Source organism: Macaca mulatta, chromosome 10 (genome assembly GCF_049350105.2).
Source record: "Macaca mulatta isolate MMU2019108-1 chromosome 10, T2T-MMU8v2.0, whole genome shotgun sequence".
NCBI lineage: Eukaryota > Metazoa > Chordata > Mammalia > Primates > Cercopithecidae > Macaca > Macaca mulatta.
In genome coordinates, this window is record NC_133415.1 from 63,461,592 (window position 1) to 63,489,238 (window position 27,647).

Sequence of the window (27,647 nt, forward strand, 5' to 3'; positions counted from 1 at the left end):
AGAGGATGTTGACTTAGTATGTGAGAACTAGAGAAAGGAGGTAGTTGGAGGGTCTGAATTTTGAATTGGTAGGTTTGAATATGAAAGACCTGCTGCCTGGTGAATAGACTTCTATCTCTAGGAATTAGCTAACCCTGGAAGTGGCAGTGCTTCCCTGATCAGTGAGGCCCTAATGCTAGAGCATTGAGAAAACAGAAAATAAGAAAATATAGTTAATACATACATACATTTAGTTCTGTTGAAATAGTCAGGGGAGGGGGACATTTATGAGTCTACAGCTAAGAATCAGTATTGTCATTTACCTCATCCCTTGTTTAACAAATAAGCTTATAGTCTAAAATACTGATTTAGATGCTATGAGAAATAAAAAGATGAATAGGTCATAAGCTACTATAGTTTTTAAGTGCTTACAAAAAGGACAGAAGACACAACATTTATCCTAATAGTCACAGATAATGTGATAAATTCTATGAAATTTACTTAAAGTTGTAATCATAGAGATAGACAAATAGATGGATGGAACAGAAGATAAAATACAGAACTGAGTGCACACAGACATGGAATCATGATATATGATATATGTGGCTTAGGGCTGACAAGGAAACAATGTATTGTTCAACAAATTTCTGTGGGACAGGTACTTAGCCATATGGAAAAAAGTGAAATAGAATTCCTACCTCATACTATGTCCAAAGTCAGTTTCAGAGGGATAAAATATATAAATGTGAAAAGGAAAATTGAAAAACTTGGAAGAAAACATCTTTTTGAAAAGGGTCTATGATTTTTTTTTTTAAAAAGCTAACCATAAGAAAAGTGTCAGTAATTCAACCTCAGCAAAATGAAAACTCTATTACCAGATAAACTTCTAAGAATTCTGTGGTTTAGCAGAACCACAAAGGGAAAAAACCAGCTTTGTTTCTCTTTCCTTTCCATGTTCTTGTTAGCTAAGTGATAAGTTTTAAGGTAAGATTTGGTGAGAAATGTTATCCAGCATCTTGGTTTAGTTGGGAGATTCCACGGTCTTTCTCTACTGGAATGCAGACTCCAGGAAGGGGAGGCCTGTTATCTGCTGTCTGCACAGCTGATTCTTGCTTCCAGGAATAGTGCAGGACAGGAGAGAAGCATTCAATAAATACTTGAATCAGTGAACAAATACACTTTAAGCTGCAAGCTGTTGTTTTATATAGCTGAAAAGAGCAATTAAATTTTAATTTTTTAGAAATAATATATAAGACAATTTCAAAATCTCTTTTATTTAGTGTGTTTATCACAGTCTTGCATCCAAACATTACAGAAATCTTTTTACCACTTCTGCTTTTAGTTATAGCTGTGAAAATGAATTACATCTCCTGTTACCTGCCACTAAAATTGTTTTTCCAAGAATGCTTTGTCAGCATTCTCTGTCATCACTATATTTTTGGCATTTTCACCAGACTTTGATGTGTTTAGAAGTCATGAAATATTAGAAAGAAAAATAATAATGATAGCTACTGGGGCATTGGTAGCTCACCTTCTAAAATCTTTGCAGTGAACAGTGGACATCCTTGCAAAGGAGAGGAAGAAGGAGAGGAGAGCCAGGCTGCACTGGTGGGAATGGGATGCCACCTTGCTGCTTCTCCACTTGATCATTGACATCCAGGCCAGGCCTGAATTTTCTGGTGCTAGAATTAAGTTGTTTCACTCAGGCCTTTGAGTTTGTTTTTTGTGTTTAGATTTCAAATCAAAAGGAAAATTTGTTTTCAGAGACTGAGGCTACGTTTCTTTAACACTGTGCCAAGCTTATATAAAATCGTAGCCATATAAAATCACCATTCGGCCATAAATGCTTATTTTGCCTATTACCGAGACTTATTTCGTGGCTGAAATCCTTTCTATATTTGCAGAGTTCTAAACTTTTAGATCTCTTTGTAAAAATTATTTATGTGTTTGGAGAAAGACGATACGATTATGCTTGTAAGAGTTTTCACTTTAATAAAAAAATTTTAAGTTGTAGCATTAAGTAGTAATAAAACAAAAAGTAGGCTAGCATACTAGGTTGCTAATGAAAATAAAATAAACTAAATATTGGATATTTTTAGGGTGAACATGAAATTTTCTGAAGTCTCCCAAATCCCCATTTTTAATTAAGTGCTCCTTCGCTGAGGAACCCTCTACATGTAAAATGTCAGCATCTGTTCTCTCACTTATGCTACCAGCAGAATAATTTTGGGCAAAACATTTCAACTCATTAACATTTTTGTTCATAGTAATACTGAGGAAACTCATACAGGCATCTCAGAAACTCCTAAAGAAGTCAGCATACTTTGATAATTTTATGGAGGATGTTGCCTAGGATTTTATCATCGAAGCATGAGTTTTTCTGAGTGTAAAGCAGTATTTAAGCAGATTTGCTATGTGGGATTCTTTCATAAGTAAGGGCATATTCATTGGCAGGTTGCAAAGAGGTGCAGGTGATGATGAGGTACCTGTCTACATGTACTTAGAGTGGTTACTCAAGCAAAGCTCCAGTGTGATTGGGATGCTGGGGGCCAATCTCTGTTTTGGATAGCTACATTTTTGGAGTGAAGGTTAGTGATGAAACAAAGCTGCAAATTATCTAATCCCCTACTTTTTTTTCTCCTCAAGGGATTGAAAATGCCATGACATACTTTATGAGAAAAATAAATGCCATATTATGCTGCTTGTTGACTTGGGGGCTCATGTTGATTCATAAGCATTTATTGATCCTTCAGCATACCTTCTCAGACTAACAGATTCCTGATATTGTATTTACTTTACAGAATTAGGATGATGAGTCTCTCTTCCGAGGTTTTATAAAAGTCAGAGAACCCAGAAGGCCCATAATTAGGCTTTTTGCACCCTGCCTTTCAGGCACAGTGTGTAGGAATTCCAGTTTGGAATATATCTGCACATTTTAATGTGTCTCCTGAGTTGAGTATATGATACCCTTGTGGGAACTACAGATATGTTTTCCTCTAAGAAGGAACAGTGCTTCTGTGTTTGGGAAGGCCTTTCCATGACACCATGTGCCATCGTTATTACATCTTTTGTTTTCGTGTCTGGGGATCTTTCCATCGCTAATTTAATAAACATAGCTTATTATAGTGAACAGCCGTTTTTGGACCTGCCCTGGCTCCTTTTCAGATTCATTTTTTTCTTGCCCGTTGTTGTCCTTGTCATTCCTCTACTTGAATTCCTCAGATTCAGAGATTGTGCTTCGGTTTCTTTGATTAGGCCTTAAAAATGCCAACAACATATACACTCAAGATGACACTCAGTGGGGGCTCATAATTGCCTAGAAATCAGCCTAGCTTTATTTGTATGGGGTGAAGAAGAGAACTTTGGGAATAATTATCTTAATAAATTAACAATGTATTATGTTCAAAAATTAGGAGAATAACAGAATAACATAGATGTTAATAAAAAGGAACCAATAAAGCTGAGAGCATACATGCATGTACTAGAAAGCAAATAAACAATAGAAGACAACTAAAAATTGTTATTTAAAAACAATAATAAAATAGACAAACAGGCAAGATTGATCAAGAAAAAAATGTTGGAGGTGAAAAGGGAACAACTACAAAACCAATATAAATTTTAAAAATAATACAGTATGCTATTCAAATAGATCTATAAAAATAAAGGATAATTTCTAGCTTTACTAAACCTTCATGTAAAAGAGAAACTATCTTTTTCGTCCCATTCAATAGAAAGAGAAAGAAACTCACTTCTGTTATCTACCTTGTTTTACCTTGGTAACACACCGGACAAGGTCAGTATGAAAAAAACATAATTAGAGACCATCTCACTTATAAACATATAAGCAAAAAATTCAAAATAAGGCATTAACAAATGAGATCGAAGAATATTGGAAAAATATCATACATCAGGGCTAAGAGAAGTTCATTCCAGGAATGCAAAAGAAAAGCCTATGAGAAAGATATCCAATAGATCCCAACTGAGGAACGGTCTATAAAGCAGTACTCCTTAAAACCATGAAGGTTATCAAACACAAAGAAAGTTTTAAGAAAACTCACAGTTGAAAGGAGGCTATGGAAACATGACAGCTATTTGTTATGTGATATCCTGGATGAGATCCTGGAACAGAAAAAAGAATTACATAAAAACTAAGGAAATCTCAATGAAGTGTAAACTTTATAATCATCTTTTAGTATTGGTTTGTTGTAATAAATATTCCATTTGAATATAAGATGTTAATAGTGGAGAAATTAGATATGGAGTATATGGGAACTCTGTAGTATTGTCACAATTTTTTATAAATCCAAAATTGTCTTAAAAAATAAATTTTATTTGGCCGGGCACGGTGGCTCAAGCCTGTAATCCCAGCACTTTGGGAGGCCGAGACGGGCGGATCACGAGGTCAGGAGATCGAGACCATCCTGGCTAACACGGTGAAACCCCATCTCTACTAAAAAAATACAAAAAACTAGCCGGGCGTAGTGGCGGGCGCCTGTAGTCCCAGCTACTCGGGAGGCTGAGGCGGGAGAATGGCGTAAACCCGGGATGCGGAGCTTGCAGTGAGCTGAGATCCGGCCACTGCACTCCAGCCTGGGTGACAGAGCGAGACTCCGTCTCAAAAAATAAAAAAATAAAAAATAAAAAAATAAATTTTATTTTAAAAAAACTAATTCAGGGAAAAATTACCAAATATAAAGTAAATGCATTAAAGCCAACAAAAATTATAAAATAAGTGGCTTTTAAAAATAAGCAAGAGGAATGCGTAACAAAGACAGTACAAATTGTAATAATGCATATTATTAAAGACAGTAGAGTGAACAAACACAAATAACCCCACTTATTCTCCAAACCCTACCTAAGCCACATTGAAAGGATTTATATTAAATAAGACATAAATCCACAAGGGCAAAGATGGCAGGAGAAAGACAGTAGCAACCAACTTCTTGAAGTTACAGAACAGGTGGCCTGTGGTAAATGAATTGGCAGACCTGAGAATATTAAATCCTGTGTCAGTAGTAGGGAAAGCCAAGAAACAACCTGACTTAAATTAATGCGGGTTCTCTGAAAGGGTTAGAAAATTTCCCATACCAGGTAGCTACAGAAGTAGGAAGTGATGATGGGGCTGAAAACAGAAAGACTGTAAGTCTGTTTAAGAACTAGTTAGAGCTCTGTTGCCATGGGCCACTGCTTTTTCACCCTAGAAGATGGTACAAGTAAATTTGGGGGGGTGGGGGTTGTGGCTTGGAGTCATCAACACGTCTGAGTGCAGAGATGCTGTCTTGAAAACAGAGGGATTAAAGGAGAGTTTACATACTCTTTGAGCAGGAGAGAGTCTTTCGAATTCCAGGAAAAAAAAAACACAAAACTCAACATACATATATCTGAGGTTCTTCAGGAACACAGTGAAACTGACCGAAGACCATGCCTGCTTATGGACTCTGCTTCTATTCGGTCCTGAGCATGTAGAGCTGTCAAATATGTTGGTGGAGAAATGAGTTTAAACTTGAGGAAAGAAATCCAGGCCAGAAGTGGGCATGTAGAGCTGTGAGTATGTGGAGGGCATTGAAATATGTATGGCAGTAAGTCTGTATGAGATTAAGAAGGGCATTAGTATAGATAGAGAAGACAACAACTCCAGGGCCCTTCAGTGTCCGCAGTCCATGGGATGAAGAAGCACCAGCAAAAGAAGAAGACCAGGTGAGAGTCATACCTGGGGGTCAAATGGTTGAAGCGTTTCAGAAAGCAGACATGATTACCTGAATCAAGTGCTACTGAGGACTGGACATTGAGCACTGCATTAAACAACATGGAAGTCTTTGGTGGCCTACTCAAGTACGATGCCAGTGGAGAAAAGGGAGAGAGCACATGGGGGCTGAGGCTATGACATGTGAGAACAGAGACTGAACTTTGTGCAGAGGCTGCAGGTTGGAGATGTGGAAACCAGAATTAAAAAACTGAGCCGCGGGAGATTAGAGGAATGTGCTTGGCCATGGAAGCAAATAGATACATAATTGTGGAAAAAGGGCCTGAGGAAGAAGTGTTAAATGCTGCAAGGAAGTCAAAAGGATGAAGAGTGAGAAAATACAATGTGCAGTTAAAATGCTTGCCTCTGTTGATTATTATATACATACTATGAAATACAATTTTTTTTGTTATAATACATCATTCTTTAAGTGGTGCCTATGTGTCTTTGGCTGCTTTTCCATTTACTCTAAAAATGTAAAGGCTTATGATTTTAGGAAGCTGGAGACTTATTCAAATCAGTCTCCCCTAGCCTTTACTCATCCTAAAGCAACAGGTATCCAAAGAACAAAATTCTGTAACTTAATCCATAAAATTAGATATACATGTAAATCATTAAATTCTTCTTTAACTATTTGTTTCAATGCACAAAGTTTCATATTTCATAATTAAATATATATTACAAAGACATTCTATGCCTTGAACTTGTTAGCATACTCCCATCTCACAGCCTTTGCTCTAGCTTTTCTCCCTAACTGGCTCTTCCCCACATAGCTGCACAGCCCATTTGCACATCATCTTCAAGTTCGAGTCACATGTTACTGCATGCTTAAAATCTTTAGTCACTGGAGAACTGCAAACAAAAACCTCAATGAGATAACTGCTCCATGCCTATAAGAATGGTTAAAATTTTTAAAACTGACAGCATCAAGTTCTAGCAAGGATGTAGAACAAGTGGAACTCTCATACTTTGCTCGCAGGAGTGCAAACCGTAACAGCACTTTGGACAACAGTTTGACAGTTTCTTTCTTCAGTTTAATGTTTATTAAGCATACACTTATGATTGGACCCAGGAATCTCACTCCTAGATATTTACTGAAGAGAAATGTAAACATATGTTAACATAGAAGCTTGTACATGAATGTTTATGGCAACTGTATTCATAATTGCCAAAAACAGGAACCAATCTAAATATCTACAGGTGAATGGATAAACTATGACACATCTATGAAATAGAATATTAATAGCAATAAGAAGAAACAACTGATACCCACAGCTGTATAGATGAATCTCAAATGCATTTTGCTGAGTGAAAGAAACCAGACAGAAAGGCTACAAACTGTAGGATTTCATTCATGTGACATTCTGGAAAAGGCAAAACTACAGGAACAGAAAACAAAGCGGTGGTTGCAAGAGGCTGAGAATAGAGGAAGGGGACCAATTATGAAGAGGCATTTTTTGGAGTGATGAGATCTTCCATATCTCAATTATGGTGGCAGTTTATGGCAACAGTTACATGAATGTATACATTCCTTAAAACTCCTTAAACCTGAAAGGGAGATTTCCTGTATGCACATCTTACCCCCATGAACCTGACCTAAGAACAACAACTACCTCAAATGTTACTCTGGCATTGAGGCTTCCCTGGCCACCCATTTCCATGGCACTGTTTCTCACCTATCCTGCTCAAGGTTCTCCCTCTTCCTCTCCCCTGGTTTGTAAAACCCATCACAGGGTCTCCAGGAACTGTTATGTCATGTCTTAGCTTTTTGCTCTTTTAGTTTGAAGAATGAAAATCATTTGACTGTTCTTCATTGATCCTGCTTTTCTCTTGTTTTAAATTCTCAGCTGTTTCACATTTTTTTCCTTAATTATTTTACTTTGAATACATTAATTTTTAAGAATAGGTAATTTGTCTTAAAGACAAAAGATATGATGAAATCAAGATTGTTTACAAGGTTAACAGATACGTTTTTCTGCATAGATAGCAGTGAGTGCCTCGCAGATGACTGTAGTATAATCGCCGGGGGGAGCCTCACTGGTTGGCACCCAGACTCTGCTGCTGTGTTGTGGCGAAGGGTCTTGGGGATCCTTGGAGATGTGAATAACATCCAGTCACCCAAGATCCATGCCAGAGTTTTCTGCTATCTCTATGAACTCTGGTACAAACTAGCAAAGGTAAGTCCTGCTATATTACTTTTTATTCTAATCCAGGAAAATGGTCGTATCATTTAATGTAAAAACTGTGTTGCAGTTAATTACTGAACATATTCTGAAACACAAATGGTACATTTAGACAAAGTACATTTGATTATGGAAGAGTAATCATATATAACATGAATATTTTATAAATGCAAAAGTTGCTTCATTTAGTGCAAAAGTAGAATATCGCTATAGGATATTAAATACAGGATGTTAAGTAGTTCTAGTTACTCTCTTTATAAAAGTGATACTGGTTTTATTGTGTAAAATTTGAAAAATGTAGAAAAATACAAAGAAGAAAATTAACATCACTATTCATAGAAATAGCCAATATTAATATATAGTCTTCTTTATTTTTACGAAAGTAGAATCTTAGAGTACATACAATATTTTTTTTTTTTTTTTGAGATGGAGTCTTGCTGTGTCGCCTAGGCTGGAGTGCAGTGGCGCCATCTTGACTCACTGCAACCCTCTGCCTCCCAGGTTCAAGCAATTCTCCTGCCTCAGCCTCCCGAGTAGTATATACAATTTTTATTCTGATTTTTGTTTGGGTTCTGACATTCACATGTTATTAAATTTTTTTTTCAAAAACATGGTTCATGTTTGTTCACTATAACTCATTAAAACGTTACTTATCATTTGGAATTCAGTACCTCCCCAGCCATTAACGTTCAAGGAAAAGCAATGCCTTTGTTTTGTATTTAAATCTAAAACCACATACAGTGAGCCAAACATACAATTCAAAAGGATAATCTCACAACAAAAGAGAAACTTGTAAATATTACAGGTTTTCACTTAACTTATAGAAATTTAAGTGAAAGCAGCTATTTGGTCATGGAAAATAATGTTGAAATACTGTTAGGATAAACGTAATGTTACCTACCCTAAAATTCTCCTCTTTGTGAATTAGATACGGGATAATCTAGCAATAAGCCTGGATAACCAGTCTTCTCCATCTCCTCCAGTTTTGATCCCACCTCTCAGAATGTTTGCATCATGGCTATTTAAGGCAAGTGGATGTGTGTTTATTCCTTTATTGCAATTTCCTCTTCCTTTCTGAAATTGAGTTTGAAAAATGTAATTGCCCAAGACTGCATGTTTTGAAGACAGGCTGGGTCTTACTAAAGTCACTGCATCCCACATGTCCATAAACAACTCTTAAGGAAAACTGAGAAGTAAATGAAATATTGAAATGCTCTGCACCTGGGCTTGATTTAATCTGGAAACATCATCTCCTTGACAGGCGGCGACACTGCCAAATGAATATAAGGAAGGCAAACTGCAAGCCTACAGGCTGATCTGTGCCATGATGACCAGACGCCAGGACGTTCTGCCAAACTCAGATTTCCTGGTGCATTTTTATCTTGTGATGCACCTGGGATTAACCAGCGAGGATCAGGTATTCTGCGACTCCTTTATTGTGATTGCCCATTAATTGGAAATAGCATAGCATTCTTTAAAGGCATTAGTAAGATTTATGAAAATACATCAGAAGTGTTGAATTTCTTAGTAGCTTCAACTCTTTTACACACAGCAAGCACAGTAGTCTTTCAAAAATGTAAATCAGGTTTCACATCCCTGCTTCTTCTCCCCACTGACTTTGCAATTGCATTGTGCCAACCAAATTTTAATTTTATTCTTTGGCCTCTATGATCTAACCTCTGCCTGTGTTGTCAACCTCAAAATACTATCATAACCACTTTTTGTTTGAGTTCTGCATTAAATATGGTTTGAAGAAAGTGGTACTGATCATTTAAAAATGTTTGAAAATTGTTGTTTTAGTAGGTAGGATGTTTTTGTGAAAGACTTTACCTGTAAGGTAGAAGACGAGTCCAGACATTCCTTGATAAGGAGTTATTTTAATTTCTCCCAGTGCAATATAAGTTTGGTTCAAGTTCAAACAGAAAGGCCCAAGGAGCCACTAGCTACCTCTCCCTCCTTGTAGGCCCTGGGTTTGGGGGAGAGGATGTGGCCAGACCCTGACCTTCCTCCCCTGGGAAGACTTCTTCTAGTTGAGGGAGATTATGGATAGGGACACATGGACTCTTGACTTGATTTGGGATATCAAGCAGGCAAATGATGTGGTTGATTTATGCTTCACAGAGATTCTAGACTGCATTTGGAAGATGGATTTGAAAATGTGATAGTGATAGTGTGTGATAGTAGGATAGAATCAGAGATTGACCTGTAGATGGAGAATTGTTAGGAAGTGTTTAATACAGATTTTAAAAAACGATAAGAACTAAGCTGGTAGCATTGGGGATGGAAAGAAAGCAATAGAAAAGATTCAAGAAATTTTAAGGCATTTCATTTTATTACTAGGTTTTCTTAACCAATTAGAGGTATAGGGAGTGTTTGAGAATTTACCCTTTAAATTGTAAATGCTTATTAATGAACTTGAATAATTTATTAACTATCAAGTAGCTGTCCTTTCTGCATTTTTTGTATTCTTTGAAGGTATGATGCAGACACACAGACCTTTTGATACCGCTAGGGTACACGTAAGAAGTTCTCCTGATAAGCAAACTTTTTTTTTTTTTTTTTGAGACGGAGTCTCACTCTGTCGCCCAGGCTGGAGTGCAGTGGCGTGATCTCCGCTCACTGCAAGCTCGCCGCCTCTCAGGTTAACACCATTCTCCTGTCTCAGCCTCGCTAGAAGCTGGGACTACAGGTGCCTGCCACCACGCCCAGCTAATTTTTTTGTATTTTCAGTAGAGATGGGGTTTCACCATGTTCGCCAGGATGGTCTCGATCTCCTGACCTCGTGATCCGCCCGCCCGATCCGCCCACCTCGGCCTCCCAAAGTGCTGGGATTACAGGCATGAGCCACCACGCCCTGCCAATAAGCAAACTTTTTTTGTTGCTTTAAAATGTACTTGAATTTAAAGAGTTTGCAGTATGTATTTTACAATTTTGAACTTTAAAAATCATTGAACTCTTATATGAAATAATAACCATAACCGTTGTGATTTTAGCGGTGTATAGAGGACATCCATGTAGCAGGCTAGCTTAGACCCATAATCTCATTTATTTCCTAGATAAATATAGAAATAGCGACATAGAGTGGAATTGTTTGTACTCTCTGCTCAAATATTTTACAGCCATCTTTGCAAGTGGAAGCATCTTTTACAGAATGATGCAACTCAGGGTATGTGGAGAATTATGGGGTATAGAAAAGAGAATTAACTCTCAGATAATAGTGAACTCCTTCAGTGAAAGAAGCAAAAGAGGAGGGTTTACTTAACAATGCTCTACTTTTAAGAAGCCTTTTGCTAATATTTTGCAGGAAAAAAACATTTACTTGGAAAAAATCATTAACTATAGATCCTTATCATTTTATAAAAACAAGTAAGTTAGCAGTAAACAATGTTCCTTAGAATGAGTTTTTTAGAAAGTCACATAAATAGGTGAGTTTAGAATTATCTTTCTGTTTTAAGATGTGTTGATGTGGAAATGAAATAGTAAAATGAGATGAAATAAGAGTATGTTATATAGCATTTGAGAACCTGAAAAAAAATTATTTTACAAATCATTTTCAAGAAATATGATTTTGTAGTACAGACAAAATAATTTCCAAATTTTGTGCTTAAAATTGTTTTTACATCGTAATGCATATTATGTTTTTAATTAAGTTAAAGTTCAGTATCTTTTATAGTTCATAGTAGAATACATAAATCTTAAAGGATGGTCCAATGCTAACAGTAATCCCAACATTTAGACTTCTGAGACAAAATGAGGATATCATAAATCTCTATTTAAAATCAGCCTATTGTTTAGGCTATTAGAAGCTTGAATTTTTATGTGAGTTTAATAGAGTTGACTGTTTTCTTTAACCTTAACAATTATTGTTATATATTTTAGAAGCCCTGACTGTCTGCAAAACAGAATTACTCTAAGTAAACTTTATTCCTTTGCCAAAAGAAAATTACGCAGAAGACCTAATGAAAGAAACTTTTTTCATTTAAGTTAAGAAATGTCTCTGGTAATTAGTTTAACTTTTGATCCACATGTCTAAATAGATCATAGTGGTTGTTCCAGAACTTACGTAATTCTAGAAACACATGTTATATTCATTATAAAAAGAAAGCATTTGCTGTAGAGAATACAGTTAAATTCAATTTTTTAATTAACTGTGTACCTGTGACTGGTACCATCTCAGGGCTTCTATTTTGTGAGAATTCTCAAAGGGCCACACTTTTATATATCCTAGCACTAAAAGGATTTATTTATGCAGAGAGAACCTTATGAAAGATGTCCTGTGTTTTTAAATAAATAATCATAAATAATTGTTTAAAATTGAACATTATCAGTTTTGTCTCACAAATAAAATCCAAGGTGGGTTTCTTCCTTTTGCCTCTGGGTGGCACACTTGTCTGCACGACACAGCTTTGTGGTTCATGGGCCTTTGAACATTATGCTGTGTATGGCATGGTTGTTTTATGAAGTTCTTTCTTAAATCTGAAGGTATCAAAATTATGTCAGTAGTGACCAATAAAGTGTTGAATTAAATAAGTTATAAGATGCTAAAAATATGTTCAAACATAATGATGTTCATAGTAATTGAAGACATTTTTTAGTTTAAAAAACAATTTGTAAAGTAGATGTCTCACAAGTTGTGTTCTCTGGCAATCCTGGAAAGTTACAGTTTCATCTAATATGATAGAAAATTTATTATGTAAACAGACTTGGCCATTTGTATCTTAAAAAATAATAATACATATATCAGAAAAAATGTAGTGCATTCCAAAACAACTGTTTTTAGTATTTTTAACCAGTTTTAATTATCCTAATAACTTATGTAATACTAACACAATGCATTTATCAAGTAGTATTTCCCACGGTCCGTATGTAACATGGGTTCGTGGTTGATTGCTGCGATCGAAAACATGGTTTGAAATGGCTTTATTTTTTCCTTGACAATGAATTTTTTAAAAATTGATTTTACCAGTTTACAAAATAATTAAGATTATAAACAGTTCCGGAATAACTGTAAATTATCAAGAAAATTTGGCGTGACTTTCAAGGCTACCCAGCCTGCCTGTAAAGGAGTCTCCCGGTGCGCTTCCGTCTGCTCAGCTGCTTTGTGTCTGGTGGGCTGGTGGTGGTGCTTAGGGGTATTTATTTCTTCAGCACTCACAATGCTGGACTGTGTGCTGGGGACTGCATGATGTTGTACCATTGAATCTTCTCTGCAATTCAATTCAATAAATACCATGGCCTATTTTATTTTATTTTATTTTTTTAGAGATGGGATATCACTCCATTGCCCAGGCTGGAGCGCAGTGGCACAATCATAGCTCACTGGGCTCAAGCAGTCCTCCCATCTTGGCCTCCCAAAATGCTGGGATTACAGGTGTGAGCCATAGCGCCCAGCCCCTGAGGCCCATTTTATAAATAATGAAGCTTCAAAAAAGTATCAAAAACTTTTGCCCAGTGCCACAGGCTAAGAGGCTGTTAGAATTCACATACAGGCTTGGCTTATTCCACCAGGAATGGTTTTTTTTATTGATTCACAGCTAGCGTGTTGGTGCAACAGTCCTTGATGTTGTTTCTCCCTTCTGTTTTATTTTGCCTAGGCTCTGCCCTTGGTCCCACTCCACTTCAGAATCCTCCTTGTTAAAGTACCCCGCCCCAACCTGGAAAGGCCTTTCCACAGTTGCCTTCTCAGTTCTTCATTGTCCTTCAGTGTCTCTTCTAAAGCTGTTTCTCGTTCTTTGTTTTTCCTAACACTTAAGCAGCTTTTTCACCTCAGAATTCCCCAAAATAGTTTGACATGAAAGGACTTATGATTTGGATTTATTAAAAACAGTTTCTGTTAATTTCATGATTATTTAAAACAGATGGAAAGATCAATATGTGTGAAATAGAAAAGGACAGTTGAGGAAAGGAATTTTATTTTCATGTTTGTAAGAACACGTATCAGAGACTGGAAAGTTTCCTTTGCTTATTTGTGAACTATTTTTTAACAATGACTTACAGATTTAATGTCTTAATGTAATTTATCTGTTATACATCAAAGTTAAATTCTCTTTTAAATGTAAAACCTACATTAATGTAAAATTATTGTTGCAAATTTGCATATAGACATTTTGGGAAATGTGAGTCTTTGTCATTTTCATCTATAATGTTGTATTTTATAATGCACCAAAAAAGCATGAGGCCTCTCTCCAATGCAGAAGTGTTTGTTGTTCTGCCCTGAGGTAACATATTTGGATCGTAACAGCATAAAGTTAAGATCTAGTGTGATAGTGTGATAAAATGTCTTCATTAACAGCGCGGGCCTCAAGTCAGCTTGTCTAATTTCCAGTCTTGGCTTTGTTACTTATTAGCGAAACCATTTGGGTTTGCTCTGCCTTGGCTCCCTTATCTATAGAAAGAGGATGATAATGGTGCCTACCTTAGAGGGTTGTTTGAAGACTTGAAAGAGGTAAAACATGTAATGCATTCAGTCTGGATCATGGATATGATCTCTCAGTAAGCATGAGCTCTTGTAATAATATTAATGGTGAGGGGAAGAACAGCAACTTCATCATTTGTTTCTGATATCTTAAAGTGTTGATTTTTTTTCTTTCTCCATACATTTTCTCACTTTGAACATAATGATTTGACTGAAAATATAACTAGGCATTGTGGAATTTTACAATATTTGGAGAAATAACCACTCCCTGTGCTGTAGACAGACATACCGATTGATATATTTGTTTTACCCATGTATGCTTATGATCCAGAAATGCTTCTTTTGTGTCCATGGCCATCAGCTCACTTTCCCCTCACTTTTCACACACCCAGTGAGCCTTCTGTACAAGGAAAGCTAGAAAGCTGAACACTGCATGTCCCAGACTCCTTGCAGCTGGGTTGGCATTGACCCAAGTTCTGTCCAGCAGAGATACCAGCCAACATGGCACTTGAAAGTGGATGTGGGGAGTGGTGGGCAGCAGCACAGGGGAAGCTGGATCCTCCTGTCATGGAGGTTCTGCTCTGGCACCAGCATCACTGGTGAGATTAGCAGACAGTGGGCTCTGCTGGAACAGCCTTGTGGTGTGGCTGGGTGTTTCTGCTTACCAACTTTTTCCTGACTGTGGAGACTTGTGATTGGTTCCCTGGCACTTCTAGACATTCTATAAGCCATCTGACACCCTCATAGAAATCTCTTTCTTCTTAATCTCAAAACAGTGGATTCTCTTGTCTGCAGGTAAGACCCTGGCTCAGCCAGTAACTGCTCTGAAAAGTGCTGTGCTGGGCACTGGCAATACATGATCAGCACTGGTTCATATTTCAGTTGCTGAATGCACTTGAGCATTAATTTAATTTTTGTATTTTTAAAATTTTAGCCACATTTTGTAGGCAATAATATTTAGCTTGTAGGAACATTTTGCTTTCATTTAACTCTACATTTTTATGAACCTTTTGTCACATCAGTGTTAAAAAAAACCATAATTTTAAACATCTTATATAGAGCAGTATTGTATCACAGAAGTCAAAGTAGTTCATGATTTTCTTAACGGATGTTACAACCCCCTCTCATGAGGTATATGATGGAATAATATAATAATAAACAGTCGTTTGTAAAAAGATCCCATGAGACCCCTCAGTAAGCATTAAGACTCAGCAGTGAGCTTTGAAAGCAAGGTACAGGGGTGATACTTGTAAATTGGCCATACCTGACTCTTTTAATAACCTCAGACAGCCTGTATCATGCAGTCATATGTAATAATTGCATCACCTTTTCTCAGACAAAGAATTGTTCTTTGCTGAAAATTTAGTCTTATAACTATAGAACCATGTATATATTAGATAAACATAAATTTAAAAGTATATTTAAGGTGAAACATAAGTGAGTATTCACTTCCAGAAAGGGTAAAGAATTAAGATGGCAATTTGGGGGCCTTGTTTATCTCACATCCCTGGAAATAATTTTAATATATGTCTCTCAAGTGCTCATTCTGTAAAACAAGTGATTTTACCAAGGTTTTAATGTATAGGATTTTAACTCAACACTAGCAGATAAAGTACTTATTTGTGAATTTAAAGATCTAACTGATGTTCCGAGGATGAAATAATAACCTTGATGTGTATCAGTAGAGGAACTTTAGACCTTTTGAAGGCTAACTTTGTTAAAGCTTCATTTAAAAACAGTTTAAAAAAAAACACAAAAACTATAGGCTTATACAATGAGTAAAAATAGGACTAATGTGGCGCCTTATTCCTAAGGATTTTAAGAATTGGAAAATGTACTTCCAAGAATTCAGGAGATAAGATGGCTTCAGAATATATCGACTTTGAACAATAACATATGACTCTCATGGATGGCAGGCCTGATACTGGGAACTACAATACCTTAGAGCTAGACTTAGCTTTGTCACTCACTGGACATGGGGCCCTCACCTATCCACAAGTAGTCAAGTGAATGAGTTGGGCTGTAGAGCCTCTGAGACCCTTTCCTAATCATTAAGCATTCTTAGATCCTCTGATTTATTTTTAGGCATTTTATTATTAGGGTCACATCACTCCTTCCTAAATGTGGCACAAAGTTCAATGATCTTTTTGTGTTGAATATTTTTTCCTGCCATGGTAAAAACCTAGTCAGGTTATGAGAGTGTGAGATGCATAAAGTATCTGTAATATCCATCAGCTTGTGCAAAAAACCAAATAAGTAGTGATATACATGTTATGAAAATTGGACTGTTGAATATCCTTTTAGCTAAGTTGATTTGAAAGCAGCTCACAGAGGAGAAGGGATTTAGCAGGACTTTCAAGGATGGATAGGATTGAGATAGTAGGACAAGAAGCATGATGGAGTCTCACATCAAAGATACAGAACTTTTCAGGCTGTGTTCAGGAACAATGAGGAGCGTGGCTTTGATTTAATGCCAGATACATGCATAGAAATAATATGTGGTCATGAATCCAGGCAGCACTGTAGAGAGCCTTGATTCAAAGTAGTTTTCATCCCATGGAAAGTGGCGAGCTGTTGAAGGCTTTTGAGCATGATACTCCACATGACCAGAAGAGCATTTTAAGAAGCTTAAACCACAGTGATAAAAGTGGAGGTGAATTGTAAACATGAAAGAATGATGACAACAAGCACAGAAAGGAAATTATTATAATAGCCCAGGAGCAAGGTAATGAGGGCTAACAAGGACTGAGACACAGATGGGGTTTGTGTATGTGTGTCTGTGTGTAAATTCCTTATATGTGTATATATTTTGTATATATATGCACATGTGTTTTTTGCGTGTGTGTGTGTGTGTGTATGTGAGTGAAATACGTTGGAGAGGTAGGATGTAGTACTGATTGGTAAACATCCTGAGAAAGTAGTATCCTGGCATGATTCCCATTATCTGTCAAGGCAAATGTTGATTCAGAAAGGCAAGAAGATGAATTGAGAAAAGGAAGACAGGTGGGCATGACAGGATAAAGTGACTGTAAGTTTCGACTCATGTCTTGATGACCCTTCCTCACCTTGGACATTGTAGCACAGGATAGGCCAAATGGGTGCATCCAAGGATACACCAAGGGGTGTCCCCAAAGAAGTCTCGCCTCTCGCCTGTTAGGAATTAGAAATGTGCAGGAAAGATTTCCAGGGACATTTTCCCTCTACTTAAGAGAACATATTTTCTAATTCTGTTGGAATTCAAGCAGTTGGTATGCAAATTGTAAATGTATTTATAATTATTAAAATGGGATGTCTAAAGGGCTCTGTAATTGATGTTTTTGTTAGCCAAGACATATATTTGTTACTGATTGTTTTTGAAAGTAATGTGGCACTTAAAAACAAATCCTTTTGTTTTTCTAAAAATACAACTTCTGACCTGAATTTACTTTATTCAAGTTAATGAAATGTTACTGAATATAAGTTTACTGTAGCAATAAACAAAACTTCCAAGTTTGACTTAGGTTTGATTGAAGGATAATATTTATAAGGACAGGTGAGATATGACAACCTTCTCCTGACATGTATTGTTAAGTTAATAATAATTCCTATTTGTGCTTATTGTGCAAATTCAGAGTGATAAAATATAGAAGCTGTCATATAATTAATGTTACACCATCAGCTAGCATCCAGTGCCTTCCGAGTGTTTTCCATAAGGTTTTGTGGGAATGGACAAGCCACAGATTCATCAAAATTTATCAATGAAAATTTTATTATAACTTTATTCAGCTATCAATCACCATAAAGACTTCAGGTAGATGACTGCACCAAAAATAAATGTGAGATTTTTTTTTTCTTTTACAGCTGTAGAATCAATAATTATTTTCATTAATCTATAGACAGAGCCCACTTACACCTCAGTGAGGAAAGTAAAAATATGTAGGAGGTAACAGATGGCAGAGGTTTCGGTTATGAGGTTTAACACATGTGCAGCGAACTTGTTTCACAGCTTTAAAAAGTGTAAGATGATAGCATGGAGGCTGATCCAGAGAGAAAAATATCTACCTGACAGGCCAGAAACTACAGTTTTGTTTCATTTCCTTTGTTGGATTTAAAGGTGTAAAGACTTTCTTTCAAGTAAATGTTATCAGAGATGAATATAAATTATGTATATTTAGCCCAAAGTCTTCCAGTATTTAATAAGACATGCTACATGAAATAAAGCATAAAAATAGTATAGCAACTCTCAGTGTATGTGGGAAAAGGAAAGATTTTGTTCTTCCTAAACTGTTACCGTGTGATATCGTGTATCAGTTGGCACACATTTTTTAGTTGAGAATGTGTTCTTTTGCTCTGAGGTTTCTCTCTGGAAGGAGACTCTACTGTGGCCTGTCACAGAGCCCAGGTCACCGGAATCTTTTTTTTTTTTTTTTTTTTGAGACGGAGTCTCACTCTGTCGCCCAGGCTGGAGTGCAGTGACCAGATCTCAGCTCACTGCAAGCTTCGCCTCCTGGGTTTACGCCATTCTCCTGCCTCAGCCTCCCGAGTAGCTGGGACTACAGGCGCCTGCCACCTCGCCCGGCTAGTTTTTTTGTATTTTTTAGTAGAGACGGGGTTTCACCATGTAGGCCGGGATGGTCTCAATCTCCTGACCTCGTGATCCGCCCGTCTCGGCCTCCCAAAGTGCTGGGATTACATGCTTGAGCCACCGCGCCCGGCCCGGAATCTTTTTTTAATAGAGTCACTGGAGTGCATTCTGTCTTTTCCCAGAGAGGGTAGATGCTCAGTAAATATATTGATTGATAGAAAATTGAAGAAAAAAAAAAAAAAGACCTCCTTCTGAGACTGGCTATTCCAAATCCACATAGCATCATGGGGAAGAATGGGTAACCAAATATGCCGAGCTGAGCCACTTTGGTTGAAATTTTGGCTTCAACTATCAGTTTCAAGGCAGGCGTTAGCTTTCTACTGCGGTGAGCTAGTCAACTTTCATTATCCTAGAACAGTGATTCTTAGGTGGCAGGGGAATTTTGCCCCCTCCAGGGAACGTTTGGCAATGTCCGGACACCCTTTTGGTTGTCATAAGTAGGGGAGGGAAGTGTACTGTCATCTAGTGGGTGAAAGCCAGGGATGTTGTTAAATGTTCTATAGTGCGCAGAAACACAACAAGGAATTTATGACCAATCATGTCAGTAGTGCTGAGGTTGAGAAACCTTGCCCTAGGGGAGTACTTCTGCAGTTGACATTGTCCTAAGAAAAGAGCTAGGTAATATAAATTAAATGATACAACTCAGTAATCAAAGACAGTAGGAAAGTCTCACTTTCTTAGCTTAACCAAGGAAATAAATGCATACGGAAATTTAACCAGGAAGATTAAGAGAGTCAGTGTTTCAGGTTGAGTTAAATGAGTTTTCAACAAGGGTTCAGCTTACTAAGTTCTCTGTCTAAAAAAAGTCAATTTAAGAAATAAAACATGGAACGTTCTGATTAATTCTGAAGTTAACATGAAAATTATCTGAGGTGGATTTTGCCTGGAAGCCCAAAGTAGAGAGTTGTGTGGCCTGCATCTGCAAAGCCCAAGGCACTGTACATATGAAAGGAGGCAGGAAAGGGGCTCAGGTTCCACTTCTTGCATGAACACTGCCTGAGTACCTAAGAGGAAGTGGGATGGCTGAGAGAACAGCTTGTGTGGAAAAGGGTTGGTGCATGGAAACAGATAATTGCTTTCTTCAAATGCCTGAAGCAGTGCTGTGTGGAGAGAGACTGTTTTACCTCCAGAGCCGGGACTAATAAGTAGATTCCAGCTCATCATCAGGAGACACTAAATCCAGTTTTCTGTTCGAATACGGCAGGCGATAGATTCTGCATTTGTAAGCCTTTCAAGCTCTAAAGTATTCAGTCCAAGGCTGTCTGACCCTCTAGGACGGCCTCAGAAAAAGGGAACATTCACTTTAGAGCTTGAGCCCTACCTAGCCTTACACTCAAGTCACTGCATCCATGAATCAGTGACCACATACATAGCCTGTGTGGCTTGTGCTGCTTATTCCATGAAATGAGTTTCTGATGACTCTGGGACTTTGGGAAGGTGAAGATAGCTAGGTCTTCAGTAGGCACTGGTACATTTCACTGTAGAAGGGATTTTCCTGCTCTTTGGAATATAGCTGTTGACCTGCAAGAGCATCTTTTCTCATTTAGAATTCGATAAAGACTTCAAGAAATGTTACATTTTTCTCCAGGCGCAGAGGCACTGAGAGACACAGGGACATTTCAAGTGCTGAAGTTATACTTGGGGAAGGAGGATACATTAACTCCCATTTAGAGAGGAATGATTTTTGAATATAAGAGATTTAAATCCTGACTGTGGTGTATAATTCATAAAGGGGAGACTTGGATAGATGGAAATAATGTCAAGAAAAGCATTTTAAGTTGCAGTTTTTGTTTCTGTGACAAAAGCGCTCTCCTTGTGGGGAATAATCTCTTTTTGTCTGTTGATTTCTTTTTTAATACATAACAATAAGTGGTATTGTGGTAATTGCAGATTGTTCAGCTATTAATGCTATTTACTGAAACGCATTTTAAAGATAACATTGTTTTCTAAAGAAGCAATAAACAACAGTTTTTCTTTTGTTTTCCCATGGAAAAAATATCCTTTAGTAGGTATTTGTGGGCTAAAGAAATGTTAGCAAAAGAGAGCCTTTTAATAATAAGACATTAAAACAAAATACCTACCATTTTCCTGTGTGCTGGAGTCTAGTTGAACACATGCAGCATGGTCCCGTCATCAAGACCCAATGCCTCGTGCCACCTATTTGCTTCCCTTCCTTGGTTCCCATGGCATACCCGCTGTTCCCATCATGCAGGAGCCCTGTGCTCTCGGTGGCCTCACTCTTAGCTATGAGTAGCTCTCCCCTCCCCTAACAAGTCATTGCTGGAAGGCAGGGGCTGCCTCAGAGCCTCACAGCAACTAACGTGGTACCTTCAACTCAGTTAGCACTTGAGGATTTCAAATGATCCTGGAAAATTAATATTTTAATAAGATCATGAATAAAAGTTGCTGTTATTTAATAAAAATAATAATTATGAACTTTGGAATTTACAAAATGCTTTCTCCTTTGCTCTTTTGAAAAGTATAACAGGGCATGATGCATTTTCATTCCCATTTTACAAATGATGAAATTGTTGTTCAGAAGGTAAAGTATCTGCCCAAGTTCAGAGAGCAAATTGTATCTTTTACTGGAATTTTATCTTTAAAGCCCTCCTCTTTCTATTTCCGCATTAGCTAAAAAATCTACACTTAAAACACCTTCATTTTAAAAAAAAGTTGTGTTTAAGCCCCTAAAATGAATTTTGTTATGTGTACATTGAAAATCAAAATGTAAAATAAGTATTCCTAGAATTTGAAGCAGCAAGCCATTTGTCCACTATTTAGAGGTCGATTGACCTCTTTGCTTTCTGCCATGGTGAAATTTGTATATGGTGGGCTTTTCATCATAGGATGGACGGGACAGGTGTAGCGTCTGGTTTGTGGGTATTGCCGTTTTGCTAATGGATCTGGCCTGAGGTTTCTCCATAAGCAGGTTGATAGAGCTGGCTTCCTTTGGGATTGTTCTCTCAAATTTAAGCCATTCTTGAGAGCTCTTTGTCTAAATACAAATTGTCTAAATGGGAGGGGTGGGAGATTGTCATTCTAATTCATCCAGGCCTCCACCCACATTAGTGGAGACTCCCAGAATTGAATGACCACAGGGTTGCCCTCTGTTTTTTTGCAGAACACAAAAATGTTGAGAGCTTCAGTTTTGCTGCTTTGTGCAGGGGGAGTAATTTTACTTGTAAGAAAATAAACTAGAGAGCATGCATTTTGTGTTTCTTAGAATGAAAAGAATGGATAATAATCATATTCTAACACTAATCTCCTTACTGATACGGGAACAAACCAGAAGATGTGGGAAGTAACAAACAGAAATCATTTTTCTATTGTTAATCTGTTCTTGGGCATAGGCTGGGACACATCCTGGCAAAAGTCAGTACCATGAAGCAGACTCGTTTTCACCCAAACCTGAGAGCCAGGCTTCCTGATTTCACCTTATGAGAAGGAAGCATGTTTAAATGCATGAGACATGCTAGTCTGTGATGGCATTAGAAGCCCTGAGCTTTTTTTTTTTTTTTTTTTTTTTTTTTTTTTTTAAGCAGAGTTGAGATCACAGATAAATGAGCATAGAAGCCACAAAGAACTGGTGTATGTTCTCTAGTGTTCATTTTCAGGGAAGAATGGGAATCTTAATTTGTTTCTGGAATCTTGGTAAATTTCTTTTTTTTTTTCCCCCAAAAGATCTTTCTTATGCATTTCCCCTCAGCGCCCCGAGCCTCCTCACATAATTCCACACCCCCTCATCCCCCATGCCCAGTAATTTCCTAAGAAGATGGCTTTGGTGGAAGACCTGTCTTTATTTTGAAGTTAGCATTTTATAAGCCATTTCCTTCATCTAATAATACTTCTATGAGAGTAGGAGTTGTGTGTTTATTTTTGGAAGCATATTTTTAAGCTGAAGCAATCATTTGTTGACTTCACTTGAAAGTATAGTTTTAAAAGATGTTATTTGCATTTTTAAATGATTATTAGGTAAAGTGAGTGAGATGAAAGAAGAATTCATGTTTCAAAACTAAGTAAGTCCTCAAAATAGTGCTGTGCAGTCTGGGCGCGGTGGCTCATCCCTGTAATTCCAGCACTTTGGGAGGCCCAGGCGAGTGGATCACCTGAGGTCAGGAGTTCAAGACCAGCCTGGCCAACATGGTGAAGCCCCATCTCTACGAAAAATACAGAAAATTAGTCGGGTGTAGTGGCGGATGCCTGTAATTCCAGCTGCTTGTGAGGCTGAGGCCGGAGAGTTGCTTGAACCCGGGAGGCGGAGGTTGCAGCGAGCCGAGATTGCGCCACTGCACTCCAGCCTGGGCAATGAGAGCAAAACTTCGTCTCAAAAAGACAAAAAAAAATAGTGCTGTGCACTATATATGAGGCCCATTATTCAGGAATATTAAATGGTGCTTCATTGACCCTGACTTAACATTTTCCCTTCCTGTAAGGAGCAGACATGCTTGGGTTTGTGTTTGAACCTTGCTGGTAACTACAGTTCTGGCCTTGATTGATACCGTTCTCTGTGTCTGTTAAATTAAAAGATTGAATGATGATCTCTTGGATCTCTTTTCTAAGTTTTTGTGGTTCCAAAGGAATAAATTAAATACCTTTGTTACCCAAATTCAGTAGTGTTGTGTTTTCCCTACTGATGTTTTCTACTTCATTCTGCGGGTAACATAGTGTGCAGTTGGGTCCTAATCTAGATTCCAACATTAGAATGAGAAGATTATTTTACTTGGCATCATTGGCAGTGTTGATTAAATCTTTACTATGCCCTTGCAGCCATGACATTAAGGAACACCTACCTGACTGTGTTAAGTCTGTGGTTTCACCCAAGTGTTTCTTTTTAATATTCTAAGAAGAATGTATTTCTAGCAGATGCATTCTGGAGACGGTGTGAATAATAAACCTGAGAAAAGTATAGTTTTCTGACTTGGGAGTACCTATATTTGTGTGTGCACATTTGACTCATTTTGGCAATTCTTACCTTAGTATTTACTTACATGATTATACACTGTTAAGTGCATTCTACTTACCCATTTTTTTTTTTTTTTTTTTTTTTTTTTGAGATGAAGTCTCCCTCTGTCACCCAGGCCAGAGTGCAGTGGCACAATCTTGGCTCACTGCAACCTCCGCCTCCCAGGTTCAAGCAATTCACTGCCTCAGCCACCTGAGTAGCTGGGATTACAGGTGCCCACCACCACACCTGGCTAATTTTTTTATTTTTAGTAGAGATGGGGTTTCACCGTCTTGGCCAGGCTGGTCTTGAACTCCTGACCTCAGGTGATCCACCCACCTCGACCTCCCAAAGTGCTGTGATTACAGGCATGAGCCACCACGCTCGGCCTCCCATCCTTTTATCTGTGATGGCACTGACCCTGTTTTTGCTTCTGCTAGAGAATATTGTAAAGCTGTAGAGGAGGGGGTGGAGGAGATAAACAGAGACACTTGCCTCAGTTTAGCCTCTTCTAAGACAAGCAGCTGGGCATCTCAGAAAAAGATTTTAGTATCCTCCTACCCCAGCCCTCCCTCATCCCCAGTGCCCAGTAACTTTTTTTTTTTTTTTTTTTTTTTTTTCTGGTGCTGTATGAATGCCTTTCTGGGTAGACTTATCCCTGAGCTTTGGCCATGAGGCCTGATCTTCTTTTGGAGTGCTGTACCAGCGTCTAGCACTTAGAACACCTTACACATGAGTCTGATGCAACTGAGTCGCTTCCACTGTTATCACTTACTGGCAACAACTTGTTGAAGCCCTCATTTGCTAAAGTCTCATTGTGAGGATTTAATAACTGCTCTTGAGCATCTGCATCAACCTCATTAAGCAAGCCTGTTGTACAAACTGTAATAGTGTAGATTTGAAGCTTATCAGGGTCATGACTAAGACAGTCATTACATAGTCAGGCCACAGCATCTTCAAGGCACTGTTGGTGCAGCTGGTAAGTCACTTCTTTCCATGACCTTACAACAGTTTTCCTCATCTTATGGAATTATAAATGTGCCAGAATTTCCTAATAGGTTTGCCCTCTCCCTGTCAGTCTCCTCAGTGAGCTGTGAAGTGCCCATTATAGGAAGCACACGTGAAAGACAGCAGCCCCTCTCGATCTGTGGGCTTCAGGCAGGGTGTTATGTTGGTCAGAGAAAAGGGGCTTTATGTTTTGTTCATATAGCAAAGGACTTGGAGCTGAGGGAGCGAGCTGATTCATGTGATGGAGAATCATTTCTTTCTTAGAGGCCCTGATCTCACAGCACCCTGAGCATCCTTGCAGAAAGCACTCATTTGCTGCTGCAAAAATGTATTGCAAAAAGGTTGCTCTGGGCTTGTTTGCCACATCATAGGCTCTGGCTTTCTTCTCACCAAAGAAATAACAGGCATTTCCATTTTAAACTCTGATGTTCTCCCTAAGATCAGGGGCAAGACAAGGATGTCTTTTCTCACCACGTTTCAACAGTGTACCAGAGATTCTAGACAGGGAAATTAGGTAAGAAAATGAAATAAAAGCCATTCAGACTAGAAAGGAAAATGAAAGATATGTATATTGAAAGACTGTATGATCTTGTATTTGGAAAAGCTCAAGAAATACACACACACTTAAAAAGGAAACCTACTAGAAATAATAAATTATGTAAGATTGCAGGATACAAGATCAATATATAAAAATCAACTGTATTTTTATACAGCAGAAATAGACAATTTGGAAATGAAATTAAGAAAGCAATCATATTTACAGTAGCACCAAGAAGAATAAAATACTTAGGAATAAATTTAACCCAGGACTTGCAAGATGTATACACTGAAAACTGCAAACCTTGCCATAGGACATTAAAAACTACCTAAATAAATGGAAGACTTAATATTATTAAGTGGATCAGAAGACTTAATATTATTAAGATAACAATACTCTCCAAAGTGATATGTAGCTTCCATACAATCCCTATCAAAATTTCAATGGTGTTTTTTGCAGAAATGGAAAAACTGATCCTAAATTTCATATGGAATTGCAGGGAATCCTGAATAACCAAAGCCTTCTCAAAAAGGAACAAAATTAGAGAATTACTAGTTTCCTATTTCAAAAGATCCTAAAAAGCTAGAGTAATCCAAACAGTGTGGTCCTGGTAAAAGGTTAGACATATAGATCAATGGAATAGAATTGAGAGTCTAGAAGTAAACTTATACACCCATAGTCAGCTGATTTTTTGACAAGGGTGCAAAGACAATTCAGTTGGAAAAGAATAGTCAATTCAACAGGTGATGCTGAGACAACTGGATACTCACATGCAAATGGATGAAGTTGGACCCCTACCTCACACCATATACACAGATTAACTCAAAATGGTTCTATGTCCTAAATATAAGAGCTAAAATGGCAAAACTCTTAGAAAGGAAAGGACTAAATCTCTGTGACCTTGGATTTGCCGATAGACTTTTAGATATGAAACCAAATATGCAAGCAACAGAAGAAAAAATGGATAAATTATCACTCATCAAAATTAAAATCTTTTGTGCTTCAAAAGATGCTGTCAAGCAAGTGAAACTACAACCCACAAAATATTTGAAATTATATAGCTGATTAGGGCCTAGTATCCAGAATATATAAAGAAGTCTTACACAGCCAGGCACAATGGCTCATGCCTGTTATCCCAACACTTTCGGAGGCTGAGACAGGTGGATTGCTTGAGGCCAGGGATTTGAGACCTGCCTGGACAACATGGTGAAACCCCACCTCTACCAAAAATACAAAAATTAGCCAGTCTTATGACCTAGTCTCAAAAATAAACAAATAAATGAAAATTTTAAAAATTAAGGAAGTCTTACAACTCAGCAACAAAAAGACAGCCCAAATAAAAAATGGGTGAAAGATATAGACTTAAACTTCTCCAGAGAAGATATAAAAATGGCCAAGAAGAAAATGAAAAGGTGCTTAGCATCATTATTCACCAGAGAAATTCAAATCAAAACCAGTCAAAAGGTAGAAACAGCTTAAATGTCCATCAACTGATGAGAAGATGAACAAAATCTCGTATATCGATACAATGGAATATTAATTTGAAGGAATTAAGTATTATTAACTAAGAAGGAATAAAGTATTATGTGCCACAACATGGATGAACCTTGAAAACATGTTAAGTAAAAGAAACCATACACAAAATGCGATATATATTGTAAGATTCCATATTCTGAAATATCCGGGGTAGGCAGATTCATGGAGACAGGAAGTAGACTAGTAGTTGCCAGTTACTGGGTATGTGAGAAATGGGAAATAGCTGCTGGTGGGTATAGGCTTCATTTTGGGGTAATGAAATGCTCCCAAATTAGTGGTGATGGTTGCACACTTCTGTGAATACGCTAAAAACTACTGAATTGTACACTTTATAGGGTGAACTTCATTATATATGAATATATATCTTGAAGCTGTTACTAAGAGAAAGAGGCAGGTTAGACATATTAGTGACTTATCAACTTCTTTATAAAATAAAATTCATGTACAGTGTTCCTTAAGTAAATCTATATCCCACATGTTTTGAAGCAGAACAGTCCATCTTCATCTGTTTAAAGGCCAGCCAAGTTTTTCTTTATAGATAAGCAGTTATAAAAAATATTCAAGGTTCTCCTTTTGGGCTTGAGCATCACAGTGCCTTTTTCTGCCATCTGTCCACTTGTTCTGTCGCTCCTGAAATCCTGATACTGTGCAAATGCTCAGAACAGCTCCTGTGGCCTGA

The 27,647-nt window shown here is 37.6% G+C and overlaps 1 protein-coding gene across 7 annotated transcripts in view; it reads left to right on the forward strand.

Annotated features, from left to right (window-relative positions):
* Positions 1-27,647, forward strand: part of RALGAPA2 (Ral GTPase activating protein catalytic subunit alpha 2) — a 322,744-nt gene that overhangs the window by 130,633 nt on the left and 164,464 nt on the right. For all 7 annotated transcript variants that reach the window (XR_013398579.1, XR_013398580.1, XM_015149541.3 and 4 more), the window contains 3 exon segments: positions 7,706-7,899; positions 8,834-8,932; positions 9,167-9,322. Coding sequence is in view for 5 of the 7 variants with exons in the window: in XM_015149541.3 (XP_015005027.1) it covers positions 7,706-7,899; positions 8,834-8,932; positions 9,167-9,322 (449 nt within the window). In the remaining 2 variants the exon portion in view is untranslated.